Source organism: Pelophylax lessonae (genome assembly GCF_965119305.1).
Source record: "Pelophylax lessonae genome assembly, chromosome: 3".
Taxonomy (NCBI): domain Eukaryota; kingdom Metazoa; phylum Chordata; class Amphibia; order Anura; family Ranidae; genus Pelophylax; species Pelophylax lessonae.
Genome location: NC_138770.1, coordinates 42,677,948 through 42,691,273, shown reverse-complemented (window position 1 = coordinate 42,691,273; position 13,326 = coordinate 42,677,948). Strand labels below are relative to the sequence as shown.

Sequence of the window (13,326 nt, the reverse complement as noted above, 5' to 3'; positions counted from 1 at the left end):
AACTTCACCAGCCGCCACTGCAGATCAGGCTCCCCTGATAAGCAGAAGGAGCAAATAGATGTGTTTTCCTAGTACCTACCTAGGAGGGTGCTACATACCCTTAGACATTCACAAAAAAAAGCATACTGGAAGTAAACACACTGACACTTGCAGATCCACATCAATCACAATGAATGACGTCTGATCCCGGCGAAAGAAAAAAAAAACATTAACCAATGGACTCAACCCATCGGTGTTGCTCACTCACCAAAAATTACATCTGCTGAGGTCCCAAAGCCATCCTTGGCATCAGTGAGATAAAATAAGTCCCATCCTTGGTGTCAATGAGATATAACAATTAGCGTCAGTGAGAACAAAGTCTAACCCCAGCCTAGCATTGGTGGTCATTGGTGGTGATCAAACTCTCCCGCTGCCTCTCTGCTGATGTCGGAGTTATACTTTCACTGTCAGAAAGGAGGTCACTGCTCCCAACAGTCTGCTATAATTGCAGTGCCTGCTGATGGAACCCAGAGAGTGTTCCAGCAGTCATCACCTCACTGCCACTCTTTACAGAGTCCTGGAACCTGTGGGTTAAGGACATTGGGGCAGTAGCCACAATTTCGGGACTGTCCTGCTGCATCTTGGCAACAATGACAAGGCCGCGCTCATACTATAAAAGCTTTCTCAGGGCTGCAGTTCCTCTGAGCTCCACAAGCCAGGTGGTGATCTCACTTTTCCCAGACAGGAAGTCTCTATGGAAGCCAGACAGGAAGTGATGTCAGGTACAGATGGGAAGTAATTTCAGGTATAAATAGGAAGTTCCGGGTGATGGGTGATAGGTGACTTGGGGGGGGGGGGGGGGGGAGTAGACAGGAGATATTGGTGGAAGTGGCAGCAGAGGAGGTAATCAGATCTTATTTTCTATTTACACCCAGTAACCCCCCCATCATGTCCGTCCTCTTCCTCCATAGTCACTGTGACCTTTTTTATCTCCAGCAGATGATGATACACATATATAGTGTGGGGACCTAGATTAACCCCTTCAGGGGCAGAACATTTCCCCACTTACGGGGCCGGAAAAAATTCTCTTCATGTTAGAGACTAGAGATGGGCTTGGGCGTACCTGATCCCACCAGGAAGTCGACACTGCACTCCGCTAGTCATGGGCAGTGAGACATTTCCATGACCTGGACAAAATAATGGAGTGGGCAACGACATGGCAAATGAGGTTTAATGTGGATAAGTGTAAGGTTTTGCACTTGGGAACTAAAAACATAAAAGCACAATACACGTTAGGGGGGGAACCCTTGGGGGAATCAAAAATGGAGAAAGATCTGGGAGTCTTGGTTGATGATAGATTAGGCAACAGCATGCAATGTCAAGCGGCACCTACCAAAGCCAGCAGAATATTAGCATGCATAAATAAAGGGATGTATTCCAGAGATAAGACTATAATCCTTCCACTTTATAAAACTCTGGTCCGACCACATCTGGAGTATTCTGTCCAGTTCTGGTCGCCAGTCCTCAGGAGGGATGTGTTGGAGCTGGAGAGAGTCCAGAGAAGGGCAACTAAACTGATTAGGGGATTGGAGGACCTTAATTATGAAGAGCGTCTGCAATCGCTTGATTTATTCTCCCTGGAGAAGAGAGGCCTGAGAGGGGACATGATAGCAATTTATAAATATCTCAATGGGGATCTCGGCATAGAAAAACAGCTATTCAGTCGAAGGGATTGCATGAGGACTCGAGGGCATACAATGCGATTGGAGGAGAAGCGTTTTAACCTCAGGCAACGTGGGGAGTTCTTTACTGTTAGGGCTACAAGATTGTGGAATTCTCTACCACAAGAGGTGGTTTCTGCGGGAAGTATGGTGGCTTTCAAAAGACTCTTAGACGTACATCTCAAGGATCAGAACATTCAGGGGTATGAGAGATGATTACAGCCACACACACCTACACAGGTTGAACTGGATGGACTATTGTCTTTATTCAACCTCACCTTCTATGTAACTATGATCTGTGCAGCTGCGGATCGGGAAATGTCTCACTGCCTGTGATTAGCGGAGTGCAGTGTCGGCATCCTGGCGAGATCGGGCACCTGGGAACTCGAACATGCCAGAACCCATCTTTATCAGAGACGTGTGACCTTCTCACTGGAGATGAGATGAACATACCTGGGTTCCGTGTGAGACAGCTCCACAGAACATAACTAGAGTTCAGGTGCCGAATCTGAACCCCATTGAACTAATGGGAGACGAATGCTAAAAAATTGTTATGCCCGTTTTCTAGAATAATAGGCAAGAGATTGTCGGGGGGGGGGGGGGGGGGCTGGGCATTGTGGTGTTTGGGAAGGAGCAGTGATTTCTAGTAAATCTGAGGCACCCTTCACATGGGGCAGACCCCATCAAGCAGATCTGCCTGCCAAAGGGAATCTGTCCACCGATGCCTGCTGAGAAGGTGGTTGACAGATCCGTGTGTGCTCTGCACAGCCTCGCTGTCCTCAATGAGCGGTCGGATAGAAACAGACTGCCTGTCCATTTCCATCCAACTGTCATCCGATCCGATCTGCTGGACGGATGGGGAATGGACAGAATTTTAAGGCCTCGATTAGTAACACACATTAAAGCGCCTACCTCTTTAACTTGCATTTTTTTATGTGTTTTTGGTGCTTTTGTAGCTTTAATGAAGCTCGGCTAATGCCATGTGTATATTGGTTTTTTATTTGTTTTAAAGTGAAAGTGATGAGGAAGTTGCCAGATCTGTGGCATGGTTATGTGTTGGTGTGGTATCTGGTGTTTTTCTTTATTTTATTTTGGTGGCTCAGTAGTACCCCCCGCTCATCAGTTTTCTGGTTTACTAGTACTCTGCTCAGCAGATCTCCTGTTTAGTGGTTCCCCCGGCTCAGTCGTACCTCCAATTTAGTTGATCCTCCGCTCTGCGGTTTCCTGGCTCAGCAGATATCCTGCTCAGTGGTTCCCCGGCTCAGTAGTACCTCCGGTTTAGTTGATCCTCCGCTCTGCAGTTTCCTGGCTCAGCAGAGCTCCTGCTTAGTGGTATACCCGGCTCAGCCGTACCTCCAATTTATTTGATCCTCCGCTGTGCGGTTTCCTGGCTCAGCAGATCCCCTGCTCAGTGGTTCCCCCGGCTCAGTCGTACCTCCAATTTAGTAGATCCTCCGCTCTGCAGTTTCCTGGCTCAGCAGATCCCCTGCTCAGTGGTTCCCCCGGCTCAGTCGTACCTCCAATTTAGTAGATCCTCCGCTCTGCAGTTTCCTGGCTCAGCAGATCTCCTGCTCAGCGGTTCCCCGGCTCAGTCGCAACTCCACTCTGCGGTTTCCTGGCTCAGCAGATCTCCTGCTCAGTGTTTTCTGGCTCAGTACTACCCCCGTAGTCAGTAGTACAGCCCTCTGTTCAGTAGTACATTCGTCGCCACCCCTGCTTAGGAAACTCCCCTGTTCAGTAGTACATTCCATCCATTCACTCACTGGCACAATATCCCCCCCCCCCTAATGGTCAGTAGTACATTCCACACCACCTGTGCTCAGGAAACACCTCCTGTTTAGTATTACGCTCCCCCCAGGGTGGATTTGATTTAAATCAACTCAATTTTAATCACTAGTAAAAAGGCTTGATTTAAAGCGGAGTTCCACCCAGTGAACGTTTTTTTTAATAAAAATACCCCCGGGACAGTCAGGGCTAGTGCATTCCACAATGGCTAGCCTCTGATCTGTCCCGGGTTGCACTTACCTGCAAGAAGAAATACTTACCTTGAAAATGTATTCTCCAGCGCTGCCATCTCAGGTGTGGGCAGCTTGAAGCCAGCGCGATCCTCTTCTGTGTCCTCTTCCGTCTGCTTCGGTCCCACGATGCACTGCACTGGCCCCGCCGCCACTTCCGGTGCCGCAGCGTCATCCCTGCACAGCTTCTGGGCATGCCCAGAAGCTATATTGCAAGGTATGACGCACCTACACTGGAACTGACGTCGGGCCGGTGCAGGCGCATTGATTCCTGGGAGCGATGACGTTCAGCTCCCAGGAATCATTGCAAAGCGGAAGTGACGGCGCGGGCCGTGGCCGAGGAAGTAGGAAGTGGATGGTAAGGTAAGTATATTTTCTTCTAAACGAGGTAAGTAAAAAAAAAAAAAAATTGCGATTATCCATTTGTTTTTCAGGTGACCCAACGCTAGAAGATGGAGGTAAGTATAATTTTAGGGTGGAACTCCACTTTAAATCATCGTTTTTAAAGAACAACTGTCATCTCTGTCCCGCAGTGGCTCCTCCTCTGACCCACTGTTGACTCACTGAATGTCCAATTCACTTGGGATGGCTGGCAGTGACACAACAAGGTGACGTGGCGGCAGCCGGTGAGTGGATGCCCGCTAACAGGCGCTGCCTTGACGGATCTGAAATGACCGTCGCTCTTTAAATGTAAGGACTTATTCTTGCTGGTAGTTAGTGTGAAATTGCATGAATGTATGAATGCGTTTACCAAAAATGTAAATATAGCAGAATACACAGCCTCATGCTACATAACTACTGTTAGCTCCATTTCATGCCAAATAAAATAAATTATTAATGTATCCTAAATAGAAAACTATCTTTAGATAGATATTTTACTCCAAAAGCCTCTTTTTAATTACATTTAATACAAATTTAAAAAAATCCGATTTAAATTTAAAAAAATCTTTTTTCTTTTCAAAATAGAGTTTTATCCACCCTGCCCCCATTAAGTAGTACATTCCTCACAACAACTGCTCAGTAGTACATACATTTCCCCCACTCAGTAGTTTATTACCACCCCTTCTCCCTGATCCATGCTCAGTAGTACATTTCCCATAACCGAACCCCTCCTCTACTCACTAGTACCCCACCTGCTCCTGAATACACCCCCCCCGCCCCAGCGCTCATTAGTACGTTCCCAAATACCCAACACTCCGCCCAGTAGCACATTCTATTTGACCCCCTCAGCCCTATGCTCAGTAGTACATTCAGTATTTTATTTCTCATCCAAATATATACTTTTTGTTCATGTGTCATGTTCCTGTCTGCATTTATGAATTGGGTATGGATTTGTTAGACGTATTGGTACATCTCAAATTAACAATTTGGCTGGGGAATTTACAACCAAGCCTGGTCAGCCTTAGTGGACATCTGCCAGGATGTGCTGAGATAAGGTTCTTTGAAGTAACAGCTCTTTTGAAGCTCACATTCTTAAGTTAATTGACCCAGGGAGGGGCTGGGTGAGCCAGGGTCTTTTCAAACTGTCATGGCAGCTGGAGTAACACAAAATGATTGCTTGACAAAATGGTGTCCCAGTGCAGGATACCATTACATTATCCGGTATCCGTGTGTACAGGACTGTAAGGTGACCATTTTATTTAGTGAAGCGAGCTTTGATTTTCATTCAAAGTGCTTTAAAAATTGCACAGCAGATGCCACATTTTGAAGCAAGTGTAAACAAGGCCTAAGAGTAGCAGTAATTACTATGAAAATCGATGCCATTGAAGCAAAGAGTCGACCTAATAACCTCTTACATCCCAATTTCTAATATTGTGCAACAAATACCTTCCAGATAATTCTCTGCAATCCGTTTACAGATAAACCCGCATAGATCACATGACCACAGCAAAGAGGATGGAGGAGGACCGGAGTCACATGACTGAGAGGATACTAAACCTCACCCTGGAGATCATCTACCTGCTGACCGGAGAGGTGAGGAAGATTCTGGGAGGTCACATGACATCACTTGTGTTCCTATTAATAAAACACAGACTTGACCTGGGCGGTGAGAAGGATTCTCGGAGGTCACATGACATCACATGTGTTCCTATGACCTCACTCGTGTTCCTATTAATAAAACACAGACCTGGCCGGAGAGGTGAGGAGGATTCTGGGAGGTCACATGACATCACTCTTATCTCTATTAATAAAACACAGACCTGACCAGAGAGGTGAGGAGGATTCTAGGAGGTCACATGACATCACTCTTAGCTCTAGTAATAAAACCCAGACCTGACTGTAGAGGTGAGGAGGATTCTGGGAGGTCACATGACATCACTCTTATCTCTATTAAAAAAACACAGACTTGACCGGAGAGGTGAGGAGGATTCTGGGCTTCTAACATGATATTCCTATTGGTTTCCCAACACAGAGATTTCCTCTTCTGAAGTCAGGAGATCATATGACCATCACAGTGCCTCTATGTGACTCCCTAAAACCTGAGAGACACAACATGCAGAAGATTCTAGAAGTCACCAAGAAGATGATGGAGCTGCTGACAGGAGAGGTGAGCGGTGCTGGGAATTCTGGGACATTATCCAGTAACAGACAAGGGATGTGTCTGGATGGTGACTGTATCATTGTGTGTGTCAGGTTCCTATAAGGTGTCAGGATGTCACTGTCTATTTCTCCATGGAGGAGTGGGAGTATTTAGAAGGACACAAGGATCTCTACAAGGACGTCATGATGGAGAATCAGCCGCCCCTCACATCACCGGGTAAGAGGAGACTTTATTGTAAAGGAGAGAGCAGTACGGAGGATTCACCTAGATCCCCCATCATCTGATAAACACATAGAAACAATGTATTCAGTCAGTGTGTGTGTTTCCTACAGATGGATCCAGTAATGGGAACCCACCAGAGAGATGTCCCCATCCTCCGTATTCCCAGGACTCCACACAGGAAGGTCACACCATCCCTCACCATCATCAGGTGGGAACAGTAACTGATCGTATCATTACTGTACATTATCTGCATTGTTTTGTAGGGTTCACCCCCGAAGGAGCCTCCATTTCTTCTAAGGGTCTCCTGTTCCAAGTGCCCATGGCTTTGAAAGAAGCACCATGGTTCCTGAGACCCTTGTTGCATTAAATTGAATTTAATGAGCAGACAAAGCCCTGCAGGAAAGAAAACAAGTGGAACAACCTACAATAATAGAGCATCCAAAGCAGCACACTGTTATAACACAAATATAGAGAGATATACAAATATTTTATAAAGGACAGCAAATTTTCTAGGTGACCTGATTGAGAGTTGAAGAAAACACAACACTAGTGGGTCTAAGTACAGTTAGCTGGCACTGGGGCCCATGATCTGTCATCGAAGAACTCGCTCTCTCACACGAGAGTATTTGCAAATCCAATGGGAGAAAAGTAAAGGGTCCCCACTGCTGGGCTTTTGCTGTTTGATCACGGAGCCCAGGAGCGATGCGACTGGCAGTGATGGCGGTACTAAACAGAGAGGAATTGACGCGTGGTTCCTCCCTCTCTGTGACCCCGCAAAGCGGAAGCCACAAGGATTTCGTCACTTACTTTTTTGGCTCTTTGTTTACCTGGCCTTTACCGGTCAGGTAAGAAGCCTGTCAGACCGATCTGTGTTGGATCGCCTGCATTGGAGAGATTTGGGGTCTAATAGACTCCAGATCTTTCCATAAAGAGGACCTGTCACGGCCCATGCTTTCCCAAGGGATGTTGTTCATCCTTTGGGAAAGCAATAAAGTTGATAAAAAAAAATAGAGAGACAGTGTAAAAAAATAAATAAATAAATAAAAATAAATAAATAAATAAAATGTTAAAGCACCCCTCCCTCCGTGCGCAAACGCGAATGCATACGTAAGTCCCGCACGCTCATATTAACGGTGATTGCACCACACATGTGAGGTATTATTGCGAACGTTCGAGTGAGAGCAACAATTATATCTCCAAACCTTCGGTGTAACTCAAAACTGGTAACCTGTAAAGGCTTTTAAAGCTATGGAGATATTTAGGTGCCGTAGTTTGGCGCCATGCTATGGGCGAACGCAATTTTAAAGTGTGACATTTTGGGTATCTATTTATGATAAAAAGCTTTACCAAGCGGATAACAGTGCTTGCTAATGTGTTCATATACAACATGAATACAACACGCCCATCAGCCAGAGTTCATCTCAGCAGACTCTATGTCATTTCCAGAAGACACAGGAGTCCATATCCTCTCTCTCTCTCTCTCTCTGAAACTGGTTGGTGAACAGGGCTTACTCGGACTACACACAGCCCAGCAGTAGCAGTGACAACAGCCCATGTACAGTTACATTTGATGTCCTTTTTATTATATTTTCAGAGTGGAGATCTGAGAGATTCTAAAGTTGTGGTTAAAGCAGAAGAAGAAGAGAAGTATGTGAGGGATGATCAGCAGTCGATGGCGGAGGATGGAATAACGGGGACATTTATAGAGGAGGACACTCCTACAGAGATCGACCCAGGTGGGTCATTAACATTATATGCATACCTCCACCCATACTGCCCACTGATTGGTCCAATATAGGGCAAGGGCTGGGTGATATCAGCCTGTAATACCCTGGTCACTTTCCTGAGCTGTGTTCCCCGTCCTGTATTCCTGTATTTCTCTGGGATAATCTTCCTTCTCTGTGCTGCAGACACAATTTATGTATCTAGATCTGGATTTATGGAGATTCTGGGGTTCAACTGGCAGCATATTGTTGATTTTCACCATAGGCATTGCTTGACCTGGGCATCTGTTGCATTTGTCTTGGGTCTTCTGCCCTACGTGCTGGGTCTAGCAAGTTCTCTAACAGAGAAATTCTCCCAGGGTTACTTTTTACTCAATACGCAAGGTCATTTTTATGGGTTTCCCAGTCATTTTCCCTGCTTACCAGAGCCGTCGGTAGCGGGGAAAACCATCTGGTCCATCCATGTCCCAGGCAGGAAGTCGAGTGAGGGCAAGATGGCCCCCACTCGATTCTATGGACTTGGAGGACTGGAGCAACTTCATACGTTGCTTTCTCCCAACGGCGCTTTTAAGTGTAGTTGTGAGATCTGAGGTCTTTTTGACCCCCAGATCTCACATTTTTTTTTTTTTTTTTAACAGTAAACTTTCACGCGCAGAAGCGAACGCATACACAAGTCGCACCCACATATGTAAGTGATGTTTAAACCACACATGTGAGGTATCGCCACAATCGTTAGAGTGAGAGCAATAATTATAGCCCTAGATGTCCTCTGTAACTAAACTGGTAACCTGTAGAAAATTTTAAATTTTCGCCTTTGGAGATTTTTAAGTACCGCTGCTTGTTGCCATTCCACGATCGTGCGCAATTTTGAAGCATGACATGTTGGATATCTATTTACTTGGCATAACATCATCTTTCACATTATAGACAAAAATTGGGCTAACTTTACTGTTGTTCTTATTTTTTCCAAAAAAATTGCGTTTGCAAGACCACTGCGCAGATACGATGTGACATAGTATTGCAATGATCTCCATTTTATTCTCTAGGGTCTTTGCTCTTTGCTAAAATATATATATATATATATATATATATATATATATATAATGTTTGGGGGTTCTAAGTAATTTTCTAGCAAAAAAATACAGTTTTTAACTTGTGAACACGTGACCATGATAAAAAATTGACTAAGGTCCATGAATAAAGAAATGAACTGGTAGGAGATCAGAGGACCCATTAACTAGTTACCTTGAGGGGGGAATTGTAATATCCTCAGAGACTAAGCTGCCTGATATGGGCGGAGTCCTGGTTTAGGGGAACCAATCTGCTCATGTCTAGTAATAATCTTTTTATTTCTATTTTAGTAGATGGACAGGAGATGAGGAAAACCTCAGAGGATTGTCTCACTTTGTCTCCAGACTGTAAAGTAGAAGATGAGGACATCACACAGTATAATCCAGGAGAAAACCCGGCTACCTCAAATGTCCATCCGGCACCACACAGTGTAGATGGACCATCGTATTCCTCTTATCCTGAGGAACCTCAGACTGTGAGGGACGGTGCGGGACCATCGTATTCCTCTTATCCTGAGGAACCTCAGACTGTGAGGGACGGTGCGGGACCATCGTATTCCTTTTATCCTGAGGAACCTCAGACTGTGAGGGACGGTGCGGGACCATCCTATTCCTCTTATCCTGAAGAACCTCAGACTGTGAGGGACGGTGCCATCCTTCCAACAGATAAGAGGTTTCCCTGTACTGAGTGCGGGAAATGTTTTTCACAGAAATCCTCTTTTTCCAGACATCAGAGATCTCACACAAGGAAAAAACAGCACTGCACTGAGCCCGGGCAATTTTTTTTAAAGTACAATCTTATCACACATCAAAGCTCTCACATGGGTGAAAAGCCTTATACTTGTCCTGAGTGCGGGAAATGTTTTGTACAAAAATCTGAACTTGTCACACATCAGAGGACTCACACGGAAGAAAATCTGTATTCCTGTCCTGAGTGCGGGAAAATTTTTTCAGAGAAGTCCAAACTTTCCAGACATCAGAGGTTGCACACGGGAGAGAAGCCGTATCCCTGTCCAGAGTGCGGAAAACGTTTTGTACAAAAATCAGATCTTGTCACACATCAGAGGTATCACACGGGGGAAAAGCCGTATTCCTGTCCTGAGTGCGGGAAACGTTTTTCAGATAAGTCCAATCTTTTCAGACATCAGAGACTGCACACGGGTGAGAAATGTTATTCCTGTCCTGCGTGCGGGAAATGTTTTGTACAAAAATCACAGCTTTTCACACATCAAAGGTCTCATATGAGGGAAAAGTTGTTTTCCTGTCCTGAGTGCGGAAAATGTTTTTCAGATAAGTCTAGTCTTCATACTCATCAGAGATTGCACAGGGGAGGGAATCTGTATTTCTGTTCTGAGTGCGAGAAATGTTTTATAAAAAAGTCGCAACTTGTCAGACATCAGAGATCTCACACGGGGGAAAAACCGTATTCCTGTCCTGAGTGCGGAAAATGTTTTTCACAGAAGGCCAATCTTTACACACATCAGAGATCTCACACGGGGGAGAAGCCGTATTCCTGTCTGAAGTGCGGGAAATGTTTTTCACAGAAGTCAAGTCTTTACAGACATCATGAATTGCATACAGGGGAAGAAGCAACTTATCTGTCCTGAGTGAGGGAACTGAAGTCCTGTCTTCCTGTACATCAGGGATCCCACACAAACCTCAAGGTTAAAGAATACACACAGAGCACAAATTGGGGTCTTTTAATATTACATCATATTTTAAAATCCATATCAAATTTTATTGGGTGCATTAAAAATACTTAGTTTTAAAAGAAAGTTTGAATACAGTTACATGCAATCCAGGTATATAGTACAGTGATTTTTGCTCAACATGTTTTGCCAAAAGGTGGCTTCTTCAGGAGGCTTTTTAAATGACTGTACAAGCTATTCACTGTGGACAGAGAAAATACACATTTAGAGACAATATCACATGAAGCCATCCAGGCCTTTTATCAATGTTCATACATGTTTAATTTACAGTATCTCACAAAAGTGAGTACACCCCTCACATGTTTGTAAATATTTTATTATATCTTTTCATGTGACAACACTGAAGAAATTATACTTTGGTACAATGTAAAGTAGTGAGTGTACAGCTTGTATAAAAGTGTAAATTTGCTGTCCCCTCAAAATAACTCAACACACAGCCAATAATGTCTAAACCGCGGGCAACAAAAGTGAGTACACCCCTAAGTGACAATGTCCAAATTGGGCCCAAAGTGTCAATATTTTGTGTGGCCGCAATTATTTTCCAGCACTGCCTTAACCCTCTTGGGCATGGAGTTCACCAGAGCTTCACAGTCCTCTTCCACTCCTCCATGACAACATCACAGAGCTGGTGGATGTTAGAGACCTTGCGCTCCTCCACCTTCAGTTTGAGGATGTCCCACAGATGGTCAATAGGGTTTAGGTCTGGGAGACATGCTTGGCCAGTCCATCACCTTTACCCTCAGCTTCTTTAGCAAGGCAGTAGTCATCTTGGAGGTGTGTTTGGGGTCGTTATCATGTTGGAATATAACCCTATGGCCCAGTCTCCAAAGGGAGGAGATCATGCTCTGCTTCAGTATGTCACAGTACATGTTGGCGGTCATGGTTATCTCAATGAACTGTAGCTCCCCTGTGCCAGTAGCACTCATGCAGCCCCAGACCATGACACTCCCACCACCATGCTTGAATATAGACAAGACACACTTGTCTTTGTACTCCTCACCTGGTTGCTGCCACACACGCTTGAAACCATCTGAACCAAATAGGTTTATCTTGGTCTCATTAGACCACAGGGCATGGTTCCAGTAATCCATGTCCTTAGTCTGCTTGTCTTCAGTGAACTGTTTCTGCATCATCTTTAGAAGAGGCTTCCTTCTGGGATGACAGCTATGCAGACCAATTTGATGCAGTGGGCGGCATATGTCTGAGCACTGAGCCCCCCCACCCTTCAACCCCTTTAAAAATATTTACAAAAATGTGAGGGGTGTAATCACTTTTGTTAGATACTGCATATACATCTGGGTTACAATGAATCGTTTGAGAGACTGTTCTTACCCCTGAGATGCCACCAGATGAGTTTGCGTCCGTGCAGGAGCCACAAGATCACTGTGATAGGAATAACAGTCTGTTATAGGAGGACGAGTAAATACATATTTGCCAGCACACCAAGGATCTTGCAGAAGCAGTCCAAAAAACTTTATTTCAAGATACGATCACATCAAAAAATAGTACAACGTTTCAGAGCCGCACAGGACCCCCTTCGTCAGGCATGTTATAGGAGGACCATATCTCCAGAGTGGAGATCTAAAGAAAAAAACAAATATGGTGTTGAAGGAACTATTGAGGATCAAAAATCCTCCCAAAATTAAGTCCCAGATTAGGGACACAGATTCATCAATATTCACGTCACATGGAGGAATCAGAGAAAGAGTATCTTCCAAGATAGAATTATACAGCTTTACTTCAACAACACATGCAGATACAATATCTAAAAGGTGTTTTGAAGCACATCCTACACTGCAATGGATCGATGCGTTTCACCCATAATTTGGGCTTCCTCAGGATCCAGATGTGTAGCAAGCTTTGTCAAAGAGTATATATACACCCTAAATAAGAACACCAAAATATAATTCATTGGCCAAGTTACAATACCTATAATGGTATACTCAAAAGTATAAAGTACGTATACACAGGGAGAGGGACAGGCCCCTGCAGAGAAAAAGTACCCAAACAGGAATGAATGCAATTAAGCATTGAGTGCAAATACCACAAAGTTCAAAAAACATATAGCTACCAAATACCACCTATGGCTAAAGCTATCCAATAAGAGGAAAAGATTCAGGTCATGCAAAGGAGAGTAGCACTGACCAGCGTCCCTGCATGCAGCAAAATGGCCGCGTGGACTTGTGGCTTGGCGGATGAACTATAAATTTTTTTATTTTGGGTCTATATATACTGTTTGAGAAAGCTTGCTACACATCTGGATCCTGAGGAAGCCCAAATTATTGCTGAAACGCGTCGATCCATCGCATTTTAGGATGTGCTGCAATACACCGTTTTAGATATT

General features: G+C 44.6%; 3 protein-coding genes and 1 pseudogene across 4 annotated transcripts in view; 3 read left to right on the top strand and 1 right to left on the bottom strand.

Annotated features, from left to right (window-relative positions):
* LOC309550683 (uncharacterized protein) overlaps nucleotides 1–13,326 on the bottom strand; it is a 3,164,715-nt gene that overhangs the window by 1,185,118 nt on the left and 1,966,271 nt on the right. The gene's annotated exons all lie outside the window — the stretch shown is intronic.
* Nucleotides 1–13,326, top strand: part of LOC309550793 — a 1,525,103-nt pseudogene that overhangs the window by 1,257,059 nt on the left and 254,718 nt on the right. The gene's annotated exons all lie outside the window — the stretch shown is intronic.
* LOC309550794 (uncharacterized protein) overlaps nucleotides 5,569–13,326 on the top strand; it is a 100,208-nt gene continuing 92,450 nt past the window's right edge. Inside the window, exons 1-3 of the mRNA XM_082251129.1 lie at nucleotides 5,569–5,689; nucleotides 6,129–6,263; nucleotides 6,350–6,473. Coding sequence (XP_082107255.1) covers nucleotides 5,594–5,689; nucleotides 6,129–6,263; nucleotides 6,350–6,473 — 355 coding nt within the window. The 5' untranslated portion in view covers nucleotides 5,569–5,593. The remainder of the gene's footprint in view (nucleotides 5,690–6,128; nucleotides 6,264–6,349; nucleotides 6,474–13,326) is intronic.
* On the top strand, nucleotides 9,579–10,886 carry LOC309550046 (uncharacterized protein; the record flags this gene model as incomplete). Its single annotated transcript, XM_082250513.1, has 1 exon — nucleotides 9,579–10,886. The coding sequence occupies one exon, from the start codon at nucleotides 9,579–9,581 to the stop codon at nucleotides 10,878–10,880; it is 1,302 nt and encodes a 433-aa protein (XP_082106639.1). The 3' UTR covers nucleotides 10,881–10,886.